The sequence below is a fragment of the Clupea harengus genome, chromosome 7 (assembly GCF_900700415.2).
Source record: "Clupea harengus chromosome 7, Ch_v2.0.2, whole genome shotgun sequence".
Taxonomy (NCBI): Eukaryota; Metazoa; Chordata; class Actinopteri; order Clupeiformes; family Clupeidae; genus Clupea; species Clupea harengus.
Window position 1 is genome coordinate 12,557,553 of NC_045158.1, and position 27,310 is coordinate 12,584,862.

General features: G+C 41.6%; 2 protein-coding genes and 1 pseudogene across 6 annotated transcripts; 1 reads left to right on the plus strand and 2 right to left on the minus strand.

The window, feature by feature from the left end:
• On the minus strand, positions 1-16,631 carry lifra (LIF receptor subunit alpha a). Its single transcript, XM_012828609.3, has 18 exons — positions 15,561-16,631; positions 11,559-11,700; positions 10,670-10,812; positions 8,166-8,319; positions 7,574-7,849; positions 6,774-6,900; positions 6,391-6,518; positions 6,122-6,267; positions 5,746-5,899; positions 5,569-5,633; positions 4,384-4,606; positions 3,945-4,127; positions 3,731-3,832; positions 3,408-3,557; positions 3,146-3,283; positions 2,949-3,042; positions 2,751-2,817; positions 1-2,522 (listed from the first exon to the last, which is right to left on the minus strand). The coding sequence occupies exons 2-18, from the start codon at positions 11,662-11,664 to the stop codon at positions 1,893-1,895; spliced, it is 2,886 nt and encodes a 961-aa protein (XP_012684063.1). The 5' UTR covers positions 11,665-11,700; positions 15,561-16,631; the 3' UTR covers positions 1-1,892.
• On the minus strand, positions 7,099-7,207 carry LOC116221233 (annotated as a pseudogene).
• Positions 13,684-26,810, plus strand: osmr (oncostatin M receptor). Of its 5 annotated transcripts, XM_031570546.2 has the most exons (19): positions 13,684-14,945; positions 15,108-15,245; positions 20,838-20,917; positions 21,021-21,169; positions 21,251-21,410; positions 21,621-21,902; positions 22,023-22,149; positions 22,321-22,469; positions 22,603-22,736; positions 22,957-23,104; positions 23,198-23,271; positions 23,633-23,840; positions 24,051-24,248; positions 24,335-24,436; positions 24,735-24,893; positions 25,108-25,257; positions 25,371-25,446; positions 25,595-25,679; positions 25,778-26,810. In XM_031570546.2, the coding sequence occupies exons 2-19, from the start codon at positions 15,199-15,201 to the stop codon at positions 26,135-26,137; spliced, it is 2,688 nt and encodes an 895-aa protein (XP_031426406.1). In that variant the 5' UTR covers positions 13,684-14,945; positions 15,108-15,198; the 3' UTR covers positions 26,138-26,810. The 5 variants fall into 5 exon arrangements, with proteins under 5 accessions (XP_031426406.1, XP_042564191.1, XP_031426409.1 ...); XM_042708257.1 differs by having other exon boundaries at positions 13,684-15,245; XM_031570549.2 differs by lacking the exon at positions 20,838-20,917.
• Positions 26,811-27,310: the final 500 nt, after the last annotated feature.

Genomic DNA, 27,310 nt, shown 5'->3' on the forward strand with positions numbered 1-27,310 from the left:
TTTAAATGGGTATTCAGTGTTTTAATGGTTATATAGTTTATTATAGATTTAGTCATAATATCATGCACAAGCTGTCAATTATTAGTTCAACAGTAGATATTATATAAATATTAATCCACACAGAAGCAATGATTTACAGTTTGTGTTAATTACATCAGCTATGCATGCATGTAAAACAGCAAAGAATGCAGCAAATTGTCATCAACAAGATCACAGCTACTGGCAATGTCATGTTCCTTTTGTCATTATGCACCATTACATCTGCTGACGCTTCATTTTACCCAATAACTTTATCTTGCATTTACAATTTCAACAACCAAGTGTAACGCTCACTGGCCACTAATGCCAATAAAAGTATTTCATGCCTGCAAAAACAGCTGTCTGCACCTCTGAACCTGTCTCCCCCCATTTCACAGTTTAAAAGAAAGACGCCAGACTTTCTCACTCTCTCTCTTTCACTCTCTCACACACACAAACACTCACACACACACACGCACGCACGCACGCACGCACACACACACACACACACACACACACACAAAACCGGTAACTCACAAGAGCCTACTGTGTGGATGTCCTCTAAACAGTTTGTCTCGATGAATGTCTATATAGGATCTATGTCACAGTAGCACTTACAGCCTCAATACAACAGGCTTAGAACAATAGTCATTTCCCAATACACTCAGTCTGTACAATAGCTGATCTAGTTACATGATGCCCCATTGTCTTTTGCTATTAGATTCTTCACATGCCAGGCAACTCTATGCAAGTTGTCCCATTCTATAACCTGAGAAATGACCGCGGCACCTTTGTATTGACTCCAGTACAACCTAAACAGCAGTTAAGGAAAGAAAAAGTCCAGCCATATATCATGAAGAGTATCTTCACAGTAGTCATTTGAAGCATAATCTTATCCATCATGACAAATGGCATCCTCGTAGTGTTGTCCAATACCCTACTGCTAACCTCAGCGTTGAAGCTGACACAACATCGTGAGCCATCAAAACACAAACAAAAAAAGCTTTCTGGAAGATGCACTACCCTTAACACTGCTGATTGCACAATGTTCATGAGGCAACAACACACAGATAGCTACAAAGATGGTATCTACAACCTAAGGGTTTGACCTCATCTACTGTGACCAGATCAATAACTTTGTTTCACCAATTTGTTCCACAATCTTTGGACCTGTCTATTACAAGTCTTTGGAAGTTTTGTCTTCCCAAAACCAATCCCTTTCTTAACACCAGTGGAATCCACAAAGTGGATAGTTTTTTGTGTGACTGGTACAACACAAAAGGACTGTTACATAAGTGCATTTTGTTGGCAGCATAACAATTAAAGGCATAATGTGAGATACGGTGTTGAACGGTAAGCTTCCAAGAGTATGACTATTAGAAAATTACTGTAGAACACAAAAACGTGTCCAAATGTAGTGTGTTTTCATCTCATAGTACAGCATATTTATGTTGACCAAAATATTTGTAGTGTTTTTTTTTCAGCTTATTAAAATATGAACATAGACTCTCATTGACAGACACACACACACACACACACACACACACACATACAGGCTAACACACATATATTACATAAACAACACTTGATACTTGATTCAAATGTAACACTTAGCATGTCTAAGATGTTCACCAAGAAGTGTCTCTATACTTGGCATCCTCTTAGTCCGCAATGTCTTTGTCGTCTCAGTAGTACAGGTAGATTCTCATTGAGCTGCTCAAAAACAAAAACATCTGTGAGTAGTGTATAACATAATTAGTGTTAGTACATGCTTAGGTGAATTTCAAACTCCCAAACAAAGCTCAATGGAACAGCCCTTCAGTCTTTTGGGTCAGAACACTTTGGAAAAACCAGTGTGAAAACGAGAGCTGGCTTCAGGGCTTGCCCGACATGAAGCTCGGAATCCACGTGGTCGAGGACACAGCGTTCCTGGAGTCCTCCGACGAGACGTCTGGGATCAGAAACTGGGAGGAGTTGACTGAAGTGGGGCTGCCCACCGAACAATCAAAGCCATTTGCATCTGGGGAGTCCGGCCTCCAGGTGCACTGAGGCTTGTAGCCTCCGAACGAGGCCGGGGAAGGAGCTCCGGCTTTGGGCTCGGCATCTGACTGACCCGGCTGCTGCTGCTGCTGCTGCTGCTGCACTACCTGGGCCTGGGGTCGGTACCCCCCTGCGGCCTGAGCTTCCACCTGGGCTGGCACCTCCAGGGCACAGGGGGAGGTCTGGATGCCCGTGTAGGTGACATCGGTGTCGGCCGAGCCCACGGAGCTGGAGGAAGAGTCGATGGGGAGGCGTGGGGCCTGGCCACTGTCTCCCATCACATGGTTGTAGTAGCGGAGCAGACCCGGCTCATCTGAGTCCGTGTCGGTGGGCTCGCTGCCCGACTCGTCGCCATCCTCGTCCTCCTCGGACACCGGCACCAGGCCCTCTTTGCTGGAGTCCCACTGTGGGTTCTCCACGATGTGCACCATGCTGTGAGGAGAGGGCTTCACGTCCAGTGTGGCCTGTGAGGGAAATCAATCATTTTAAAATCAAAAGGAGTAGTAACCATGATTTCAGTCTACATTTTAAACACTTTGAAAAAGATGTTTGTATTGTATTCTGTGTGTGTTCTTTTAATTTCGTTTCCTTGAATGAGATATTTTATTAACAAAAAAGTTTGATTCGTTTTTAATCTATTTTTAAGTTACTTCATCTAATGCCAAAGAAAAACAAGGCTGAAATGAGCTTACCTGGGATGTGCTCCACTGCCCTGGAAGCTTGGGCTCAGGTATTTCTGGATAGAAGGCCTTCTTCACCCTGTGACAAAGGAGGTAAAATAAAAAAACAATCAGGTACATTTTTTAAAAGAAGCACATACTCCACTATACTAACACCAACTAATTTTTAATGCATTCAAGCCAACATGTCGGTTAAGTGATAAGTGGTACCATTGTCTTTTCCTGTAGCACACAGCGGTAACCAGGATGAAAAAGCCACTCATGGCTGCCAGAGCGATAAGTATCTCAAACAGGAGGAGATCAGCTAGAGAATACAAGAAAACAAGATGAGGATTTACCCACTCATTCATTCTTCAAATCTTCTGAACAACATGCATCATTATCTGACAAAGCTTATCAAAACGTACCGTAAGGCTCCAACTTAATGGAGACTGTAGAGCCGCCATCCTCCCCTGCTGAGGTGTAGGCCCTGACAGTAAACTTGTACGTGCCAAGTCCAAGCTTCCTGATGGTGTAGTTCCTTACACTGGGATCTGTGATGTTGGCTAGGGAAAGGAGGAAAACAATACACACATTACAATACCTCTTATGATAACACCAAGTCTGAGTGCATGATTGGACATGACTCATGTGATTTCAACCCGAAAACCTCACTGGGTTTCTTCTTACCTAAGAGGGTGTATTTGGAGATATTGGCAAGATAAACATTGTATCCCTGTACAAATCCCCTCTGGCTTTGCAGCGGGATCTCCTGCCAGGAGAGCAACACGCTGGATTCGTACTGACTTGCCTCCAGGGATGGAACAGGTTCAGCAGAAACTATAAGAAAAACAACATAAGTGAGTCATACAACCCCAAACCACCAATCTCAGATCCCAACATTACATTAGGATGGCAGGAATGGGAGTAGGTGCCTCGAAGATCATAATGAGACTGTGGGTTGGCTATGGGGCAGTGGCTTGTCTGGGTAGTAATGTCTCCTTAGTTCTTACCCATTTCCTCAAGATAGCCATGCCTTCTCTCCAACAACTGTGGAGCCTCATCAGAGAGGGCATACACAGAGATGGTGTATCTCACTCCTGCCTCAAGGCCACCTGAGAGGGAGAGACAGATAAAGGGTACGTGTGTGAGACATTATAAAAGAAACCACTCATTCCATTGAAATTTCAGAAAATGACCATGGGTGGCCTGCTGCTTAAGACTCACGTGACTCAATCCTGGCACTCGTAGTAGCTTCTGGAACTTTCAGCCAGTCCACACTACAGTACTGACCGCAGGAGGTGTTGAACCATTCCACCGCATACCCACGACTTGCATTTGCAGAGGCAAGCCAGGACATGTCAAAACCTCCATCACTACTGGAGATCTCAGACCCAGTAACATCTACATCTGAAGAAAACAAGAGGCGTGTGTTGTGGTAACCATTCAGGTACTGTTGACGTGCTTAACTGCCCACTCAGGGGTTATAATTTCAGTTGCATGCACAATTGCTTTCAACAGATTCGGAAAAAAAACAGGTTTGTTTCTTATGTATTGTTGATATTTCAGCATAGGTGTGGTATCATTTGAGCAACCCCAGCAATTCAACAGCTTGCAGAAAAAAAGAGCAGTATCTTTTACAGGAGACCAGGAGATATTATCCTACCTGCCAAGTATTTGGGGACCAGAAGTTGGGAGGTATGAGAAGCCCATTTGGAGTTGCGGGCGAGGAGCGTGACAAACGGTTCGCTGGTGTTGTCCTGCAGGCTGAGGGGAACACTGAGTTGGCTCGCTGGCACTTCCAGGCGCTGCAACCCTTCATCTGACGCACTTCCTTGAGTAACGTCGTAACGAATGAAGTCGCCGTGGCTTTCGGTCTTAGATAGAGGCTTTGGGGATGAAATGTTGAAAAGTTACATACCGCCTTTGAATGTTTAGCCATTTGATGTTGTAAGGTAAAACAATGTGTTAGATACTTGTGGATTCCTGATTGTGCTCTTATAGATAACAAATCATTAGGCCTCAAGTAGGAAGCATTATACATTCTTCTTATTCCTCTTATTTTTGTTGGTATCCACGGTTTGTTCTTATTTTGTTAGTACCCATTGATTTCTGCAATTTACCAATGTTTTCTTATTTTTGCTCTTTAGTGGTTGAAAGCACTCTTACCAGGATATGAAAAAAACATCTCATCTCCACAGTACACAAATTGTTAGTCCAACGCAAGGAAACATAAGTTTTAAATTTGAGGAACATAAAAAAAACAAACGCATGAATATCATATAATCAAATTTAGATTATTATATGTTTTAGAGTAATTCAAATGATTGGATTATTACATGTCGTAGGCTAAAGAAATACTATTGGTCCATTGATCTGAATTAAGTCTATAAAACCCCTTGGATGATATTGCGTGCATTCAGCTTTTGAATGGCTTACATACTGCTATTAGATGCTTTGGCCATCCAGGTCTTACGCAGAGAATGTGTTCTCTAATTCTTGGGCATGTGCCAGAGTATTTGCAGACTGCACAACACCTGCCCTTATATAGTGTTTCAGTGGCATTATCTATGCTAGTAACAAACAATCAGCCACGAGCCTCAAATTTATGATCAAGTGGGATTCATCATTCGGCATACTAGGCTAAGAGCAGATTTGAATGGTTAAAAACGTTTTGGTGCACCTGGAGTTGACTTCTCTTAACAGAAAATGATGAGAAAATATAAGAGAAATTTAAGAGAATGTTGCTGCATGAGGCCTGTGTCTATCGTGTATTGTGCATCAATTCTGTATCAAGTGTGACGGTTCTGTATTAAACTGAGAGGACAGTGATTACAGACTAATTCCTTACTTTCCATAGGACTCGACCGGATTTGTCACTCCCCATCCATATCCACATATCTGGTGTCTCCGGCCCTGTAAGTGAAAGCGCAATGCTTTTAGTACGCACTGTCTTAGTAATCTGAAACCCACAGAAAATCAATATATAATAAGCCTATATAAGCCTATCGAAAACCTAACGACTCACTGTCCATTTTGGTCCGGAAGCTGCTCTCCGAACTCCAGTCGCCCCACTTCCAGAAATAGTTTTTGGATCCACAGCGGACACGTGCCCTGTAGGTTTCATAGGGCCACAAATCCTCCAGCAAGACCAGGGACAGTCCTGCTCCTGAGTAGTTACGCTGGTTGGGACGGGAACAGGGAAGAGTAGTGTTAGTAAGTAGTATCCCCCAGGATGAACTTACCACAGACATTAAAGCTTTTCAAGCTTTGTTGTGTTCATGATGGTTTAGAAAGCAAATAGAAGCAAAGCAAAGCAAATAAGATGAATCAAAATGAACTAGCACATAAATCTATGTGTGACAAATGAGGAAGACAGCAAATAGTAAGATTTGCCAACTTACTGTGACTGAGATTCCATTAGATGCAACATTGACCTGGCATATCAAGGGGAAAGCCTCATATCCCTGATATCGCCAAGACCACTGTAAAGTGGCATTCCGAGGATTTCTCACCAAGACTTTTAAACTCTCAGGAGCCACAGGATGCACTGCAAGAGACATTGAATTGAATTGAATTGAATTGAATTGAATTGAATTGAATGTCCCCATTTCATTTCCCTCTTAATTCTTACACACCCACAGATGTAATGATTGCCCTCAGGAAACAGTACCTCTCTGGCTGAGTGGTGCTGAGTCTCTGATCTCTCTCATTCCTAAGGGGTTTTTGGCAACAAGGGTCCAGTTACTCTCCCACTGCTCCCAGCCGCATTTCTTGGCTCTCTTGACAATTTTACAGTCTCTGAAAGAAAAAACAAGCCAAAACCCATGAATAAACAGCCTAGAGGATTATCCAAGATGCAGTGTTAACATACGACCACGACTACATATTCACAGAGAAAACCAATACATGAATTCTACCTGGCTGAGTTTGTATTTACACACTACTAACATACATAACTAACACTTTTTCAGGTTCAAGAGTTCAGGTTGGTTCTGTCTAGAAGAAATGGCTTATCGGATGACCATAAGAGGAGTGTGGAGGAAGTTCCCAAACCTTCCGTTCAGGGTGTAGCGTGTGTCCCGTCTGCCCCACAGGTGAGTAGAGCGGCCTTCTTTCCACTGACACACCGCAGAGACCAGGTCCTGCGTTTCACAGATCAGGTCGTCATCACCAGGTGGGTCTGCACAAAGTTACATATCCAAATATTATGAAAGCTCCAAAAAACATGTGATGTTTATAGTAACCATGGTCAGGTTGTTCGCCTTCTCACTCCATAGTGGAGCATAGGCTATCGATAGCGAGTTTCCACCGGAATTGGTATCCACTTTTTCTCGATGTTTCAGTTATCCAGTAAATCCAGCGAGGGATTGGCCCACCCAGCTGGTAGCACCTGGTATTCCCAGTTGGTCTCCCATCCAAGTACTAACCAGGCCCAGCACTGGTTAGCTTCCGAGATCGGGCGTGTTCAGTGTGGTTTGGCTGTAAGCCAACCGTGGTCAGGTAAACATGCATAAACAGACCACTGCTGGCAGCCATCCTTTTACAAAAGCAAACTAAAAATAATAATCCTACCCCAGTGGCTCTGACTGCCAATAGCCTATATATGGCATTTGTGACATTGATGATGGAAAGCAGATTTTCAGCATATCAGTTTCACTGAGATATGAAGTGTGTCTGGGAACGCTCTTAGCTTGAGACTTAAAATAAAGGGCTACAGGATAGGTGTATATCATTGACTGGTAAACACCAGGAAATACAGACAAAACAACTCCAATCCATGTTTGGTCTTTGAAATCCTAGATAGGAAAAATGACTTATCGCAATCCCCCCCCCAAAAGGTAAAACGTGCTTACATCCAACAAATATGACAGCACCGTCCACAGCGACATTTGTTTCATCCACGCAGAAGACGTTTGTCCCGGAGATGTTGGAGGGCGGCTGAAGGGTCTGAGTGACCGCGTATGTCCTCCTGCTCAGCCTGACCTCCTTCATGACACTCTTCATGTAGAGGATCTCCTGCAGAACCTGCCCTTCACCCAGGATACAGCAGAAAGTGGTGTTGGTTCCAGCGAGGACCACCTTGTCAACTGGATACATCTTGGCCCCTGTGTTGTCTGGGAAGTCACTCCCTAAAAAGACAGAAAACAAATTTGAATGAATGGATTTTTGCATTTGTACACACTGGCAGACAGAGGGGTCAGGATCCTGTGCTTAGTGATGAACGCAAAAAGACTTTTTAATATATTTTTTTTTAAGGTTTTAATATTTTTGTAAAGTGTAGAAGGTAGGGTAGTGCGACATCGCAATACACTCTACTATCAAAATACCTTATTTTAGCATCGATTCATCTGGACTGATTGTCTACATTTAGTTCAAAATTTTACATCATTATTTTCTCTATAGGAATATATGGGACATTTTTGGAAAGTGCTGTCTGATGTCTACCCTCAGTGGTCTGCAAAGGGCTCCACTCGCTGACTCGGAGCAGGTCTCGGGAGCGGATCCTGACCGAATGGGAGGTGCATTCTAGAGGCACCGTGGAGGTCCAGTTCCAGTGGCAATCCCCAGCGTTTTTCCCAGTGCTCAGCTCCACTGTCTCCTGTGAACACAGCACAGGAAAACATTAGGGGGGGGGGGGGACAAGCGGAAAACCGTCAGCAAAAAGGATACATTCCCTGAAAGTCTAAACACAGGCACAAGTTAAATCAGTGGGTGTGCAGCCAGCTCCTTTATTCAATTCAATTCAATTTTCTTTATATAGCACCCAAAACAGTAACATTTTTACAGAGAGGCCTGGACCCCCCTGGAGCAAGCACAAAGGCGACAGGAGCAAGGAAAAACTCCCTGGAGTAGGAGGAAACCCTCATGAGAACCTCAGTTCATGAGCACGAGGGGGGGGGGGGGGCCTCATCTGCTTGGAGCCGGCCGGGTAGAGAGGTTGCGATAGAAACATGAGATGGTTTATACATGATGCACACAAAATGAATAGTTGATAAGATAGGAAGAGCGCATTCAAGTATTGTAGAGTTATTCAAATATACGTGTAGCTTACTTAAGCAATAAGGTACGAGAGGCAGTACTGTATCGTCAATAATGTACTGTTCAAGGGTGTTGTTAGGCCCGACGCAAAGCGGAGGGCCGGCAAACCCTTGCACAGTACATTATTGACGATACAGTACTGCCTCGAGTACCTTATTGCTTTTATAATACGGCTGCCAGCAACATTATAAATAGTAACTAAATAGTAAGCACAAAATAGTTGTAATAGCCACCAAACGTTGTGTATCGCATTTCAGTAGCCTAGACTATAGAAAATAGTCCCCAAATGTGTGGCTGTCGCTATGCAACAGACAAACAGCATTGGGAACATCACGTTTGTTAGCCTATACTCTCCTGAGCAAGCTAAAGTGGTAATAGCTAGCGACCTGTTTACGGTCACAACCCACAGAAAGTTAAAACTGCCCTAAAAAAACTGGCATATGTTGTGCTGATGGATGCGACAGTCGCCAGAGAAAACCTAGATATACAATTGATACAATCGTGAATAATTGCTGTGTCTTATTAGAGCTAAACTCTCCTGAGCAAGCTAGAGTGCTAATAACTAGCGAGCTGTTTAGCCCTTTGGGATTTGGCTACAACTCGTTAGCCCATATTGGCACTCTTGCTTGCTCAGGAACAGTTAGCTTTGATAAGATCTCATACATATTGTTTTTGTCTCCAAATGCCATATCTTGGTGTCGTTCACCCATCCTGCAACTGCATATTGGAAGGCATCTCTACTCTTGAAATATCCGGTTTATGGGGATGGATTATGTACTAGATAAATGTAAATGATGGGGGCAGATGCTTTGCAAAAACACAGAGGAATTGCTAATCGCTAACGGCTAGTAGCATGCTAACCTTTTATAGGTGGCAATATACCGCGCAAATCCTCTTAGACGTATTTTTCAGTTACAATAATGGGGTTTTTATATTGTACAGTGTCTATTTCTCGGTAACTTTCTAAAAATCTAAGCAAAAAAAAGGAAAACTTAAAACGTTTAGGTACAAATACGATGATCTACGGAGATTTGGTCCGCCATTTTTTTTCTAACTAAGGTAATATATTTCGAGTGCGCACTGATATGGAACGCTCAGGTAAATGTAAACAGCTGTACAGTACATTATGGCTCAATACAGTACACCCCGTGACCTCCTTTCAACCAATCAGAATGCTTGATTTCATCTACCCGTATTATAATAGTTGATATGGAATTACAGGAAGTTAATAAGAAAATGCCCTCATCTAGCACAAGATGATCTATAGAAACTCCAGTTTTGGCGTTGGCCTTTTTCCCACCACTGAGCTGGGGAGGTGCGCGGGTGAACCCATCCCTTACCACCTCAAGAGATTCATGACAGACAAAGGAATGTATGATGGAGGTGCAGAACACATTAGCCTGCAGCACAACTGAAGCTGAGTGACATGTACCTGCTCTTTTTTTACACCCAATAATTAAGACCTTGTCAACCCACTGCTTGTCATACGTTAAAACACAAACAAAGGAGTGGTGGAAAAAAATCTGTTTCGAAACCTATTAGGTGTGGCAGGGCGGGCACATCTAGGATGGATGCACCTTTGCAAGGTGGCTCTGTGTGTCAAGTGGCACCTTATTATAAATAGACACAAGAAGAGCAGACAAAACAGCCATGTTCAGTGAGTTCAGAAACCTGTTTGCCTCAGCTTAGCAACCATGTTCTCGCAACAGCACCTAACATACAATTCATAGTTAACCATACCACAAACCCACTGGACCCACTGAAAAAAATATGTCCTAGCATATAGTTCTGCAAAATACTTTCTATAACTATTATAAGTTATATTACATACCTTGGTGAAGAGTTTGCAAAGTGTTCAATGCATGAATGTATACAAAGGGACACATTTAAAATCATTTTCTAATACTTACATTAAAAACAATGTCCATGAACTCAGTGCGGTAGATCTCAATGTCGAAGACAGACCCAAGGTTACCATGCCACGTGACGGCCAACCTCTGAGCTTCAAAGTCTTTATCTAGCCTGATCTGTTGAGGGACGTCAAGTGGGGAATCTGAAAGGACAAATCGAAATTAAATAAACAAGTGGCCTTTTTCTCCGACTCTGTTACAATCTCTTCTGTGCTAAATGTATTTCAAACTAGGCTCTTGACTCCAATTTCACACAATGGTGTGGTTCAGTTTTTTAAGAATATTAGTGGATTTTATATATTATTTTAATAGTTGCAACTGAATCACCCTGAATCACCAAATGGTCTAGTGACAAAACCACCCAAAGATCAAATATCTATTGTCCACGCTCCTGTGGATAATCTTTTATTTCATTTTATGTTCATTCTGTAGTCCTTTAAATAGTTGCATTGTTCTATTAGTAAGCGTATTGTAAACTTCCGTGAGCATCATGTTGCTGAGACATTGTTGTTCTACTGAACACTTTGCCTAAGTTGTCATTCAGATTAAGTGGATTCCTTCCGACAGTCGGCTTCAGATAGAGTTCCTTGCCCACTCTGTGACTACATCCAGCTAACTCGGGTTGAATCAAGAAATACAGCATTGGCGCTACCATGGAAATCAACATAAAAATACCACTTTCTGTCTTTCATTTTGTTGCTTTGCCTAACAATTCAACTAATCAAGAAGTAAGCTATACTTATACATATTTCAATCAGTATTGCACGGCAATATTTACAGTTTAACAGATTGATAGGCATTTACAACATGGAAACATAACTAAATACATAAACACACAACTGATATTATAACACTGGCTTACACTTACTGGTTATTCATTATTACTTACCGTCTTGACACAGACTAGGACTGACTGTGAAGATCAGACACAGGACGCAGAGCAGCGTGGAATACATGCTGGGAAGCTTGTGTAGGTGACGGTTAAAAAGCAGCATCAGAGATTCCCCCCCCCCCGTAAGAACCGTTTCCTCCTATGGTAAGAAATAGAATGAATCATGAAAGGACAGATCATGAGAAAGTGACTGGAATGCACACAGGTCTGCCACGAGCATCTAATTTAACTGGGTTGGGCTTCAGTCTGTCTATGTGACCACTGCTTGTGAGGAGGAAAAGAAGGGGGGAAAAAGAATCCTTGATCAGTTGCTTTACTGTAACTTGCTTCTTGACCAGCCTATTTCAAACAATACTCCGCTCTCAGGGTCTAGCTGTGACTTCAAGCCCTGTTAGGGTCCTTCTGTGTATGAGTATGCATCAATTTAGTAGCTGATAAGCTGAGGCCAAGCTGCCTTCAGGCCAGTTCCAGCATGTCAACATCACAGTTGTGCTTCACTGAAAACACCCACAGTCCTGATGCCAAGCCTGATTGCAAAAATGCAGTTGGGGGGGGGTGCCAATAATTTATTTGATGTTGCTGTTTGTTACTACTCAGTCATGTTTCATTGCATTCTTATATTTCATTTTCCAGAATTGCAACGGTCCCTTTACCGTGTGAATTTTGATTTGAAGACATATCAATATGCATGTGCAAACTGTTCCTGAAGCTCTTACAAAAACAACAGATGGAGACACCCACCATGTGCAGGGGATGAGTTATTTCCCAGCACTTCAGTCCAGCAGGTTACTTTGAGTCATGAAAATTCAAGTCCCAAAGATTCACAAGAAAATATTCTCACAGAAAATAAACCTTCTGTCTCCTATATCATTAAAGCTTTGAAAACACCACTCAAGAGATGATTTTAACGGAAGAGGACAACATTAGTTGGGGTTTCAGTACCTGAAAAAAAATCAAGAATTCGAATGAAACATGAAGGGGTTGTATATCTGGGGCAGCAGGCAGGGGGTGTAAAACAGGAAATAGGAATGCTTATAAGGGAGTCCAGTCCACCCACGCTCCCACCTAAAGCCCAGAGAGACAAAAGTTTCTCTGATACCTGGGTCAAAAACCACACTAGCAGCAGGGAGTAAAGGAAATTCTCAGGGAGTACTAAGGGAAGGATACTGCTGTCCGAAACACACAGCGTGATTCTAACCTCTTTCAGAGAACTGAAAAAACCACACACATTTCCTCGGAACAGTGATCCTGGATCCAAAGTCCTTTAGGGGTAAAGAAAAACAGTTATAAAGAAAGGGAAAGGCCCTAAAAGTTCACTTTCACTTTTAGGCTGAGTCAGGGCCAGAACAGTCCAGTTTTCATGCATACCTCTCTAACACGCCTAAACCTGACACATAAGGTTTGTTATTATTTTGCTTGATTACTGAAGGCCACAGTTAGGACAGCTACTGATGTTGACACTTTTGAGCAAGGCTAATGTTGATATCCTTTCAGCTGACCTTCACTTCTACATTCACAGATGATTAGGTTCATTATCCCCACAACTGTTAAAGGGAGCAATGCACTACTTATTTATCAGACATTCAGACATTAGACACAGTAATTCCTATAAACACAGCCTACTCTTAGGCCTACATTCTTGTGAATGTGTACACCTGAATGCCATCTGGTGCTCTTGACAGTTTCTTTCCATCTGACACTACCCAACCCTAACCCAAAGTTACTGAGGGAATGAAGCCATCATAAAAAACATTGTCCAGTATGGTCAATTGATTGTGGGTCTGAAGGACTGCATTTCGCTCCGACTGTGGTCATTCTATGACCTCCCAAGACAGTCAGTGAAGCAGATTTTTTTACTTTCCATCCTGCCCAGCCCGCTGTTCTTCATGCAGAGCGAACAAGGCTGCAATTTTCCTCTCTGCGTTCTCTTGGCTTTAGAAAAGTCACAGCAGAGTGTGGTTTTTTAAATGAATAGTGTGTATGTGAACGTCTGTGTGCGTATGTTTTCGAGTGTGTGTGTGAGTGTCTGTTGAAAAACAGAAATGGCCACATGTTCTACAAGCCTTGGAGTTGTGACAGCAGATAGAATATCCAACAGTCTAAATAGTGCTGCAGCTTTGAACTAATCGGCCATTTTGAGTGCACCTGTTGTTTGAGTTATTCAACAGTGTGTGAGCAGTGCTCACTTGTACAAGTGCACATTCACACAAAAGCCTCAGGAGAAACCGACAAAACATTCAAACCCCAGCTTTCCGATAAAAAGCTTCATTTTCTTTCCCCCAAGGACTCCTCCTTGGCCTCACAACCAAGTGAGGTTTTTGAAGGGAACTTGTGTTTAGTAATTTGAACATGCATCTGTGTGTGTGTACACACTGCATGTCTGCATATTCACATGTATTTTAAGCCAGTTGCTCATCTGCAAACTTGTGTGTGTGTGTGTGTGTTTCTGTTTGAGGGGAGCGGATGAGCTGAGAGGAGTAAAAATGGCATTTAAGGAGAGCCACTGTGTCCCTCTCTGCAGAGGGCTTCTGTGCAGTCATTAAATATTTACATGGTAGCTGTCCATTTACGGCAATGGACACAAGATTCATAGTCAATACTTTACTCAGGGTAAATTTACATTAGTAAATCGAGTGGGATATTCTTGCAGTTCTCTACATTTTGAGTGACGCATTACTTTTCTATCTCATTTTTGGGAAACACAATTTGCACACAGGATCACACAGTGGGCTGCTAGGGTCCCGCAGCCACAAAAGACCAAACAGATTTGTCCAATAATATTCAATTGCAGGTCTGACATATCACCTTTTCAATCATAAACTTTATTCAAGACCCAGTGTCAACACATTCAGCTTTTTTTAGACTTCTGTTCAATTGTTTTACTCCAAGCAGCAGATTTCAAGATCAAATAGCGTACATTTTGAGCCTGAGTGAAAGTGAAAGAGAAAAGTCAGAAAAGCACAGCTATCTGGGCAAAAAAAATTAAATAGAAAAGGGCAGGAGGAAGGGTACTTTTTTTTTTACTTCTTCATATTTAAAATGTCAAGATGTTCTGCTGAAGAACTAAAAGCTAAGGAGACAATAATATTCTGATATGCTTTTCGAAAAGGTCCGAACCTCTCCATGAGAAGCTAACTAACAGCCTTTTCGGTGAGTAGTAGATAGGCCTAACTGCCACAGTTGTCATTTACAGATTCAATCTGTTCTCTGCACTCTAGTGCACCACACTGAAAAAAAACTTGAATGTGCAAAGAGTTGCAAAGATATTTAGATGGACATTTTTAATTGTCCATCTTATTTCACGTAGCTCTCCAAAGGGTTTCAGTGTACCGTCATTCTAAGACATTGTATAATTACAGACAACATATTGGAACCGATTTCGTGGTAAGTAATAACTGCGTAGCGTTATGGTTTCGTTTGTTGCTTTTTTTGCATCATTTTATGTAAGCTCTAGCAACTCAATATTCTACTGGGCTATTTTATGAAGCAACAGCCTGCCGATTTCTGTGTATTTTTCGTTTTAAACCATTGTTTTGTGCTTGACAGAATAACACCCCAAAACATGTTTGCTGCTAGCTAACCATGATGAAGGTGTAACCTGGTGTAACTGAGCCGACGAACACATGAAACAACAGCCATGTCAAGCTCCCAACAACATCAAGCACGCAGGACAGGATACTCAATGTAAGAACGCACCATTGCTTTCCCACAACTAGCTACTCTACTGTTCAAGTTTCAGGTTTATGTGCTGTGATAATATTGGCCAAAAATATTGACTGTTAAAAATAAGTAATTTCAGTTCTTGGTAATAGTTAGCCAGCTTGCTACCAAGCACTACATTGACGCAACAGTAGCGAAATGTTACAATGGATGTACTGTTATGTAGCAAATCTGCTAGGCTATCTTGCTTGCTGATCATCACTCCCTACGAGTGGGCTAAGTGGCTAACGTTAGCAGGCTATTTAGGCTTCATAAATTAGCGACAAGCTTCGTGCTTACCTGTTAGTATGATCGTGAGTATCCTTATGCCAAGATTTATGACCGAATGTCATCCACATAGCATGTTTTAGGTATCCGAGATGGGTTAACTAAGCTGTATTTTTCAGTTGCGCACATGATACGCTCAACCAACACTTCAGTCCCTCTAACAGAATTCCCAGAACTGGGAGCATAGGAAGAGCAGGCGGAGTGGAGGGTGGGACCGAGCTCCGACGCGTTGTGGCTTCGAGTAAAATGAGCCAACTGGTATTAGCCGGTATGAAATACAATGATATCCCGTTATCCCATGCTAGGTCCGTGGACCATAATCGTTCATTATATTGGATAAGAGTAGTCTGTTGTTAAAGGGTCTGTTTTAAGCGGTATACAGAGTCTCGGCTAAATTACTTTAATTTCCAATATTTATTTTTGCCAGTTAGGCCCACTGTCATAAAGTGTCAGGCGGCATAGCCTATGGCGGATGCGTAGGACTTTGCACCAGTCCCAGTGCTACAGGCGTAACAGTATGGACATTTACAACAGGACAGGGATGCACACTATCATAATAATATCAATATAATACGTTTAAATAAGCTTAAAAATAGCCGCAAGCAGCGATCATCGGGGTCCAACGATAATGTGCTCGCTACCCAGAAGGTTTAATGTTTTGACCACAACAGATTAAATAATGTTTGTATAAATTGTAAATGTTACGGTTTAGGATTATAAAGACAGCATTCATTTTTAAGATACTGTATACCAGATCTGATTTGTTTAAAATTGAAAAAAAAAAAAAACAATTGCTTCCAAATGCTGCTGAATTTTGATTGGCTGTTGACGGGCATTTTGTTGAGTGAGCCCATAGAATGTGGTAGTAGTGCAGGGTGTACATTTTTGTGAAGTTTGAACCTTTTCATGACAAGATATTTATTGGCTATTCCTAGATTTTTAGGTGGCACCACTCCATCCATTGTACAGAGCCCAGGGCATAAACCCCCCTAAAGCAAGCACAATAGCGACAGGGACAAGGAAATGTTCAATATTAGTTGGAGGCTCTTTATTGAGTTGTGCTACATCTGGACAGAAGAGCATTGCAGTAGTCTAGTTGTGGTTTCGTTTTTCTGCATCTTGGAAGGATTTCTGATTTTGGCAATATTGCGTAGATGAAAAAAGTATGTCTTTGAGATCTGTTTTATGTGTGAGTCAAGGAGGTCTTGGTTGATAATTACACATAGATTTTAAGTACTATTGTTGGATGTTCTTGAGATGCCATTGAGTTTGGGTAGATGGTGTGGGATATTTTTTATAGTTGGTGAACATGGATTAACTCATAAGTATGAAAAGCCTCAAAATGGCTGACAACCAATACGAAACAGGCTGACTGCTGAGAGGCGGCTAATTAATCGGACTGCTTCCCAGACAATAAAATACCCTTTGCCACACACTCGGCCCAATACCAGAACCCTGAGTGAGCAGGAGCTGCTTACCTTCAGTTTGGTCAACTACAACTTAACTATATAGATAAGTTAAGATATATATATCATCACAGCACCTGGAATAAGTCACTCCCTGGCCCTTGCTCCCTCCAGCTGTTGTGATGTTCTGTGTAGAAAGGTCTGGGGACCATTGATTCCCCCATAGGTGGTGAGATGAGGGGTGCTGCAAAAAAATATCCTGGGGTTTTCTCCCAGGCTGGAGATGGAAAAGGAAGTGCTGCAGCCTCCTTGTCCTCATCACTGCTCAATCTTCTACAGGAAACAGAAGACAGTATAGCATAGCTTACCGTATTTCCCCGATTATAAACCGCATTACAGTATTTTATACCCATTTTAAAACATTTATTGACCGCACCCGTGTATTGTCCAGTTTATTCAAAATTACATCATCCAGTCATGTAAAATTAAATGCCATGTGGTTGTGGTGCAAGCACTACTAGCCATTTAAAATGGGATTTATATGGGATAGGCATTTCAAGCAAAAATGATACACCCTCTTCTCGCATGTACGCACACACACACCCATAGGCTACCTCATTCCCACTCACAGTGAAAACCTTTGCCTCCCAGACAATAAAATACCCTTTGCTACACACTCGGCCAATACCCGAGTGAGCAGGAGCTGCTTACCTTCTGTTTGGTCCTTCTGCCATCTACAACTTAACTATATAGTTTTACTGTCATTCTGACTTAAAACAAAGTCCTTAAAGATTGAGTTACTACTTCAGGCATTACTGCTATTGAAAAATGATTAGTAATGTACACTCTACATAAAAATGTTTTTAATGATTAGACACAACCAAGACACATGTCATATTTCAAGTTTTATTACAATAAATAAAATAGATTTTTTTTACGGCAGGGACTGGGAACCACTGACTACCTCCAGGTGCTGTGGCGTGTGTGTATGTATGTATATATACACAGGGGAAAAAAAAGTGGTTTCAAGTCCAGTCATTGTATTGTGTGTGACGGGGGCTGGAGACCACTCAATCCAAGTGATGTTCTGTGCAGCAGGAGCCAGGAAACAGACTTAATCTAGGTGCCGTGATATTAATAGCAGGGGCTAGGGATCACTCAGTGCCTCCAACTGCTGATAGTGTGTGTGTACAAAAAGCAACAAAAGTGTTTAAAATAAAGGCAGAGGCCCAGGGCAGTAGTTTGAATTACCCCTCATCACTGGTGTTGCTGTAGCAGGGGCTGGAGACCAGACTCAATCCGGGTGCTGTGATGTTATGTGTAGCAAGAGCAAGGGACTAGATTCAATCCAGCCAACAGATCATCACAACACCTGGAATAATTCACTCCCTGGCCCTTGTTCCCTCCAGCTGTTGTGATATTTTGTGTAGAATGGGCTGGGGACCATTGATTCCCCCATAGGTGGTGAGATGAGGGGTGCTGCAAAAAAATATCCTGGGGCTTTCTGTTGTAGCGAAAACCACCTCTTCAAATCTTAGAGTTAATACTCAATCAGAGTCAGAAGAACGAATGCGATGAACTGAAGTTTTATTCAATCTTGCAGACATTTCATTCGAATCGAGAGTGGTGGTCCATGGAGCAGCTCTGTCAAAAACCCAGCGCACTAACTATTTAAAGGGCATATTCGGTCACTATGCTTTTCCAATCTAAAGCCTCAAACTTATCCAAATTGAACCAACCAGAAGATTCTGCTCACTAATTGCCAAAACATCTTTCAAGATGCCGAGCAGCTGTGTCCTTATCAGTAGTTTCACCCCTCCCGGTTATGATGTAGGGGCTCTTTCTTGGGAACTTCTACCTGCTCTTTGATGAATTCCGCATCCCCTTATGCATAAACCTTTTAATTAATATTTGTCTGTCTCTGAAAGCCTGCACCTGTGGAAACTGTGTGATCTTGTTTTGAGAAAATAGGCCTCTCTGTTTGGCCTGACCTTCATCCCTACACACAGGCCTCTCTGCCTGGCACACAGGCCTCTCTGCACCCAGGCCTCTCTGACTGGCCTGACCTTCATCTCTGCACACAGGCCTCATGCAAGACACTCACCTCTGCACATGGGCCTCATGACACGTGTTGTTGCAAAACTGCTTCATGTTCACCACACCACTGTATTATAACCATGATTTTCTACATTTCACCCTGGCTGGAGATGGAGAAGGAAGTGCTGCAGCCTCCTTGTCCTCATCACTGCTCAATTTTCCACAGGAAACAGAAGAGACAGTATAGCAAAGTTTACCGTATTTCCCCGATTATAAACCGTACAGTAATTTACAATATACAGTATTTTATACCCATTTTTAAATCATTTATTGATCGCACCCGTGTATTGACCACAATTTATTCAAAATGACATCATCCAGTCACGTACAATTAAATGCCATGTAGTTGTGGTGCAAGCCCTACTAGCCATTTAAAAGTTATATGGGGATGGGCATTTCAAGCAAAAATGCTACGCACGCACACCCATAGGCTACCTCATTCCCACTCACAGTGAAAACCATGCTTTTAATTAGTGTTATGGTGTTGTGTGGGAATGGATGCTAAATGTTTAAGTCGAGTTGTTACTAAACCCCCTGGCAATCACTGAATAAACGTGTTCGAGAAGGCCAAGAGGTGACTTCACCCCCTTCTTTCACTACATTGGCATCAGAGTAAGTCCTTGCTCCATTGGTGTCCCGTTATTTCTCTCAGGATTGTTTAACGTCTATGTGAAGCCATTTTACATAATTTGCAAGTGGTTGTGATCACTCTGAACACAAGACTGCCTTTTATTTGTGAGCTCTGCCTATATGAAAAAATTAAAGAGTAACAATTGCTATCAAGTTCGCCACATTAGGATGTTAAAGGAGTTTTCTCGTGCAAAGTGGTGCTAAATAGCTACGTCATTACCAGCAATCAAATTATTAATATTTATTTAAAACATATAAGAAGGAAAAACGAGTTCAACAGTCACTAGTAAATACGTAAACTCACATATTTATACGATGAAACATTTTCGAAAATATTTAATATATTTTTAATTAGGCTATTCTTTATTCCAGTGTCAGTTAAACAGAGATACAAACGAAATACATCACCATAGTTAGACTAAGTAGCATCTGAATTTGTTTTAGTGAAGGTTGGGTGCTGTGGTGATTCTTCGGTTGCCTGCAGCACATGAGGGTTAACGTGCATCTTGGCCGAGTAAACAAGAAAATAACTTCGACAAACACTATATGACAGTTCTGGATATTGTTTACTTTTGATAAATAAGAAGATGATGACTTTTTATCACAGAACATTTCCGTTTTTTAAAACGTATCCATGATTTCGCCCTACGTACTGGGTGAGCTGCATAGCTGTAACCTACAGCGCTGTCCAAAGCAGATAATGGTTTCAGCCTGTGCCGAAAAATGTGTCTCTTAGGCCTAAATGACCAAAGTTATTATGACAAGCTATGGCTATTCCACCATCATTTTTCATAGCTCACTTGATATGACTGTTAATATTCTTCAGAGCAAAACTGCAATGCTGAAACTCACCTGTAGATGCTACAGTGGGTTTATCATTAATGGATGCTGTGGATGGCCTGTTTTTATTTCACATTTTGCGGAAGCGTAGGGGACAGTTACGCTGATCTGAGACCAAGTGCTCATGTTCAAGTCAAGCCTGTGGATGTTTCAACATTACAACAAATACATTAAGTAATTGTAATCTAATGGGAGTGATGGAAATGCATCAACTATGAATGCCATCTAATGGACAAGCAGGGCTACTGGAGGAGAAAAACAAGTTTTGCATTCACGTCTTGTCATTTGCCGTGTACTTTTTGTTGAGTGGCCAAAGAAGTGCTATGGATCAGGCGTTGTGGCATATAAGTCTACTACTTATAATCTCTTGTGAAAACGGCTGGAACAGAGGATTTGGTACGTGTTTGCCTGCTTATTTGTTCACATACAGGCAATCTAAACGTATTATTCATATGTACAAGATGTCAACAGGCTGTTTATCAACCTGTTTTATTTTTAGATTTTGTGGACTCTGTACCAGTTCAATTTCAATTGTATCCACAAGATCATCAACGCCTTGTGGTAAACTGGACAGCAGACAGCACAGTTCCAGATGTTACTTATGAAATTCAAGTGACCCGCACAAATACCTTAAACGTGATTGAAAGCGTAAGTAGAGCATGTAAGTAAATAATTTTAAATAATTACGTAGGTTATACTTTTAATTGATATTTCAGATTTTTTTTCTAGATAAATGTAAGCATTAGACCACAAGAATTTGGAGAATCATTCCACACTTGGACATGGACATCGAAATTGCCTTTACAATGCACTGATCACTCTGTGAGGATGCGGACTGTCTACAACTCTACTTTTGTAGGTAACTGGAGCCAATGGAAAACACATTTAGGTAAGAAAAGAAAAGCAATGGGGAAAAACTATTGCTATTTCTAAATGATCCTTGTAATGAACCAGTTATGACAGACCAATATCTGTTCTATAATTCCCTTGGCCTGTATTACACACAATCTCTCCAGCATCTTATTAATTGCTGATGCTTTGCAATGGTTCTCTGTGTATCTCCTAGACGTTTTGTGGTATGTGTGGTTCTGTTTTACAGGTGTACATGAATATCAAGACCAAGTCTGGCGTGAGCCGCAGATGTTTCCATCTGAGGAGGTTCTCCAGGAGAGATCAGAAGTTCACTTCTGTTGTGTGGCACCAAGGGATGCCCAAGTCATCAACATAATCTTCAACAACACGCAGTACCCCCTCATCAACATCGGTAGCCAGGTCAAAGCCATTGCAGTGGACAATCTCAATATCACCTCCGACCTGGGGGTCATCTTCCAGTGTCTTGATTCTAACGAAGATGAGAACATAACTGCAAACTTTGTCTCATGTTAGTATTCTTGATTTGCCAATAATGTCTGGAGTTGTTACAACAGTTTGGCTGCCCTAATATGCACATTATGATATTTTCAGTGTTTTAAGCTATACTCATGAAGATATGTATCACCAGTCCCTCCACAGAAACCAAGAAATCTGAGCTGTGAGACAGAGGATTTAAAACTTTGGAGTTGTAAATGGGATCCTGGAAGACTACCTAACTTGCACCATGCACCATACAACTATACCCTGCTTGTAAAGTGAGTTAAACTTTAATTGTATGTATGGCTTAGTGGTGTACTTTAAATGTACTGCTGTCATTAAATGCAGTTGTTAATGTCGAATCTGATCTGACTAAACAACAACCACAAATACCTGTGACCTGAAGGGATATCTGGCTTACTACTTATTTCATCTGTGTCTTTGTGAAGGAACTCTGGTCGTGATCTCATCTGGTGTGAAACATCCTCATGTAGCTTTCTGGTTTTCTCACACCTGCATGAGTATAATGTCACTGTGATGGTAACAAGCATTCTAGGGCAAAAATTGGAGAGCATCAGGTTCAATGCACTGGACAGAGGTTAGTTTGTTGTCTAGCAAACCACATGCTTGAATGTTACTGATTCTGTTCTATTCTGTACAAATATTTGTAATGTGTTCATGTTTACAGTGCCCTACCTAGAATATGTAAATATTTTGACAAATGTGTCCAGTTTTTCCAGTTGCCAAGAGTTTGTCTATGAGGCCTGGTGTTACTGAAGCTAGCTTGTCTTGGACTATTGAGGGGAACTTTACCAAGATTCTAGTGATTTGCCAAGTCCAAATGAACCCTGAGGGAACAGTCATGGTATGTATTATTTCCATTCATGTACTCATCGTCAAGTTATCATGGAAATTATCAAAATTCTATCAGCCAAATTTTGACAACATAATTGGTCAATTTGTAAATAATTACACATGTATGTATTTATTGTGAAGAGACATTTTACATTCTTCTAAGCCATTAAATGCCATTATTAATGTTGTGGGTAAGGTATCTGTGAGCTGATCTTTGTTCTTTTTTGCAGGACATTGAACAGATTGTAGGTTTAGTGCTACACTTTGCTTGCCAACTGAAAAACTTAAAACCCAGCACACAGTACTCTGTAAAGGTACGCTGTGCAGTTTCTGGGAAAAGATGGGGAAAGTGGTCTGACCCACAGTTCTTCACCACATGTAAGTTCAGCTGAATTGGATTTCACAAGCATTATGCGTCAATCTTGAACCTTGAACTTAACAAACCCAGTTTCTACTCTTGCCCTTCATCAGATCCCCTGGTAGACATCTGGAGGAGCATACAAGCACTTCCAAGTGGTCGCAGTGTTATTGTAACATGGAGGACAGTAAGTTTCAACCAGAGCAGGATAATGATCAGAACAAAAGAATATCATATCATATCTTCAAGATAATAATAACACATAGTGTGATATCACTTAAGAAACATTGCTAAAGTGCAACCATTTCTCTCTCAGGCTGACACTGAAAGACTATTAGTCAATAGTGCCCCCCCCCCCCCCCCCTAAGCACATGTTGTTGCCTCTTGGTATGAAATGCGCTGTATAAATAAAGTTTGATTTGATTTGATTTGATTTGATTTGATTTGATTGGATGAAGGAATATTATGATGTTGCTATAACAATAAGAGTGTTGCTTCTCAGGGAATCTGGTTTTTCTTTGAAAGCACAACCTTGTCTCATCATACAGTATGCCAGTGGCACACAGTTGGATGTCAAGTCATATGAAGTTCAACTGCAGCAGGAGAACAAGCTGGAGAAGTTGTGCACTAACACATGGCTTCATCAGACTGAATTCTTAATCGATGAGCGAGGATGTAATATTTCTGTCCGTGCCATTACCAGAGCTGGTACCTCTGCTCCATCTCATATCCTCATCCCTCCTGCAGAACGCTCTGGTGAGTGAATAGTGGGCTCTGACATGTTCTTCAATGACTGTCCTACTATTTGTACTGAAAAATACATTCATTAGCGCTACAGTTTAACATTGATGATAATCAGTGTGGACATATTGGTGCATATCCATTTGTGCGAGTGTTTGCATGTACTGTATATGCACACATATGCACCCTGTGCATTACCTGTTCTTCCTACGTGTGTCTCCACAGAAAATAATGTTATCGTAAAGAGGATTGTTGGCAGTACCGGGACTGGGTTTATGCTGTTATGGATAGAGGATGCCAGTGCTATGTGTGGGTATACAATAGAGTGGTGTCAGAATGGGACTGGAGTACTGCCTTGCAACCCTAGCAACCTTCGGTGGGAAACAGTGCACCAAAGTAACACCTCCTTATCACTCAGAGCAGGTGATATCTCCATCCTTCGTAGCAGTGAAGTTATCTCTCAGTTTCTGTGTAGGAGAGACTAATATCAAACCACTTCTGTTTACTAGGGGCGTTTATCAGTGGACGCAGATACACCTTCAACGTGTTCGGCTGCAGAGTGGATGGACACCACCTAATTGACACACACGTTGGCTACTTACAAGAACAGAGTGAGCGTTGACAGGAAGAGGCACCTTTCCTGTCTTCTGCACTGCCTAGCGCTGCACATGTTGCATCAGACCAGTCAGAAAAAATTGCTCAATAACATGGCCTAAATGGCAACGTCATGTTGATGTTTGAAAACTCAATATTTTCAATGTCCCAGTTTGAGTTTGGGACCATGTGATGGTCATCTAGACCAAACTAGTTGCTACTAAGGTTACTGTAGTGAGGCCACTAGGGCTTTGTAGTGTCCTGAAAATAGAACTACAAAGTTTCTTTTTGGCAATATTTTTTTTTTTTTTACAGAACCTACGCAGTTCACAAAAATACAAGATTCTCCAGTGGTGACATCTTCCTCTGCAATAATTACATGGACTTTTCCAGAAGATCATCCCCTGCACCCTGGTTTTATCACAGGTTACCTTGTGACTGTGCAGGATGGCCAAGGGAGCAACCAGAACCATAGTAAGTTCCAGAACCCTGACTTTGCAAGTCATTGTTATTGGCAGTTCACAGTTTTTTTAAGTGTAAGGAGTGCTTAGAAAAGAGTGTCTGCAAGTGGCAGTGTGCGATTTTTGGTCAGAAAACAAAGCAGTTCCTCTTCATGCACGCATTGACATTTCGCAAGCAGGGTCGGCAAACAACATATTCTGTTGACTTTGCCATGTTATGTCTCCAGCCTACACCATTTCAGTAGACAACCCACACAGGAAGACCATCACAGTGAACAGTCTGATGGAGAACAAAGAGTACACCTACTACATACAAGCCTGTACATCAGTGGGCCCTGGTCCTCCTACACACCGCCGGTTCAGAACCTCCCCCGACTGTGAGTGTCGGTCACAAACCCATCATGCAATACGCAAGAAGGCCACATAAAACACATTAGATCGATGGTAAATGTTATTATCGTACATTCTGTTTGTGCATTTCCTCTCATAGATTCTCTGTTTTGGGTGAAAATTGTAATACCGATGGCTTTCCTCTTTGGTTGCTGTACACTTCTATACTGGACAAGGTGAGTATATAATATGAAATGTTTCGAATTATAAAACATCTGCCACAGCAGGTTTAGTAGCCTACAGAAATGAATCACATGGAATTCTGTTGTCAGCTCCATATAAGACATCTTACACTGATACTGATACCTATCTGAAATTCCATAGACTGAGGAATACAGTTGTGGAAATTTTCACGCATCCAACCAAGGTGAATGTGAAAATAGTAGAGCTGGACAGCTGCCTTTACGAGGTTCGAGAGCATTCCATTTTCCTTCCAATCTCACTTACATTTTTTTTTAAGAAACATGACACTTACAGAATGGTCTACATTTTCTGTCCTCCCTCAAGATGAGCAAGAGGATTGGAGCCCTGAGAGTGGAAGACTGCATGTGCTGTGACCTCGAGATCATAGACGTCAGGCCAGGCATGGCAGAGCGGAAGTTTATGATCTGTCCCAACGACGCCGGTTGTTCTTCCGTCCACCCAACAGAGCACTGCTACAGCACGGAGCTGCTCGACGATGTCTGTGACGATCCCGTTAGCGACAGCAGCATGAACGTGTGTAATTTCACATACTCGCCAACCATAACAGAGGTGTCGTTTTGTAGGTCATCGTTCAGCTCTGACGGTCTCATAGAGGGACAGCCTGTCCCACCACACAGCACATGCATCAAGGGCTATGTTACCTCCGCAGTTGTGCCAACGTGAATTCTGGCCTGTATTTTCTCTCCGTGTCCTACTCGTTCCAGTTTCATGCATTACACTTCTATTTGTTGCAGAAACTTTGCAAGAGGAGGATCCATCTTTTTCGAAGGCAATATTGTTAAATGTATGTAGGCCTATGTAGTCACACAAACCAAGGTGTTAGGAATGTGTCATATATGGAGAGGCATCATTAACACAAAATGTGTAGTTTGTATATTGTATTCAATGTTGTTTTTTTTTTTTTTTTTACAATAAACAAAAAATCAAGATGATATTGTGACCAGGATGCTACAGGCTGTGTTGTATTTAAAATGCAATTTAAATACATATTTGTAGAAGTCACATGTGCAATGGTGCGATGTTAGTGATTTGATATGTAGCTAAGGCACCCATGCTGCCAACAAGAGTGCTGTTTCATATAAATGTAGGCCTAATTACAAACCAAATGTTAAACTGTTTATAAACATTAAACTGTTCATAAATGAAGTATAGGTATTTTAGATATATAAGGACTATAACCATATTGAAATCGACACATCTCCCTTTAAAAGTTTCCTACATTTTCAATATTGGAATCAGAACCCCGTACCTGAAAGCCGCAATAAGGAGTTATGTTCCAAAACTAGCAAACTAACTACCTAAAAGGCATGCAAAAACCACCAACAGCCCAGTTGACACTGATAGAAGCTTACCAACACACTAACTGGTGTATTTTGGCAGTATAGCTGGCAACGTCATGCTGTAAAAGCTTTTCTTCAATTTTTGCAGAGTATTCCGGCCTGGTACACAGAACTACATAGGGCATATGGCTAGTGGAAAAGACACAGGTGCTTATCTGTCCTTCACATGACCATATGCCATCATAAATGGTACCAAAACTAGTTGCCTATAAAACCATAGCTCACCAAGTGTCAAATTGTTGCATAGTGTTACTTTGAGTCTCAGAACAGTGTTTCTGGCTTATTTTGCTCATTGACTAACTTTCTGATTATAGCTGAAGGGAAACATCTACTGAGTGTGCTGTAGGTCAACTTGAAATATCCAAGAAATGCTCTGGGGCTCAAACTGTGTTTCATATTTATTCAGAATAACACTAATTCAGAACAAATTTAAATACATGAGTGCATATGCAAAACCATATACACTCAATACGACATTTTTGGAAATGAGTCACGA

Coding starts and splice junctions, on each gene's coding strand:
- lifra (XM_012828609.3), bottom strand. CDS start 11,664: ATGCTGCTTTTTAACCGTCACCTACACAAGCTTCCCAGCATGTATTCC. Junction 4,607..5,568: donor CCGGTCGAGTCCTATGGAAA/GTAAGGAATTAG, acceptor TCATCCCCAAAG/CCTCTATCTAAGACCGAAAG. Junction 2,818..2,948: donor TGCTACAGGAAAAGACAATG/GTACCACTTATC, acceptor CCTTTGTCACAG/GGTGAAGAAGGCCTTCTATC.
- osmr (XM_031570545.2), top strand. CDS start 20,740: ATGCCATCTAATGGACAAGCAGGGCTACTGGAGGAGAAAAACAAGTTT. Junction 21,170..21,250: donor CCTTAAACGTGATTGAAAGC/GTAAGTAGAGCA, acceptor TTTTTTTTCTAG/ATAAATGTAAGCATTAGACC. Junction 22,737..22,956: donor ACCCTGAGGGAACAGTCATG/GTATGTATTATT, acceptor TCTTTTTTGCAG/GACATTGAACAGATTGTAGG.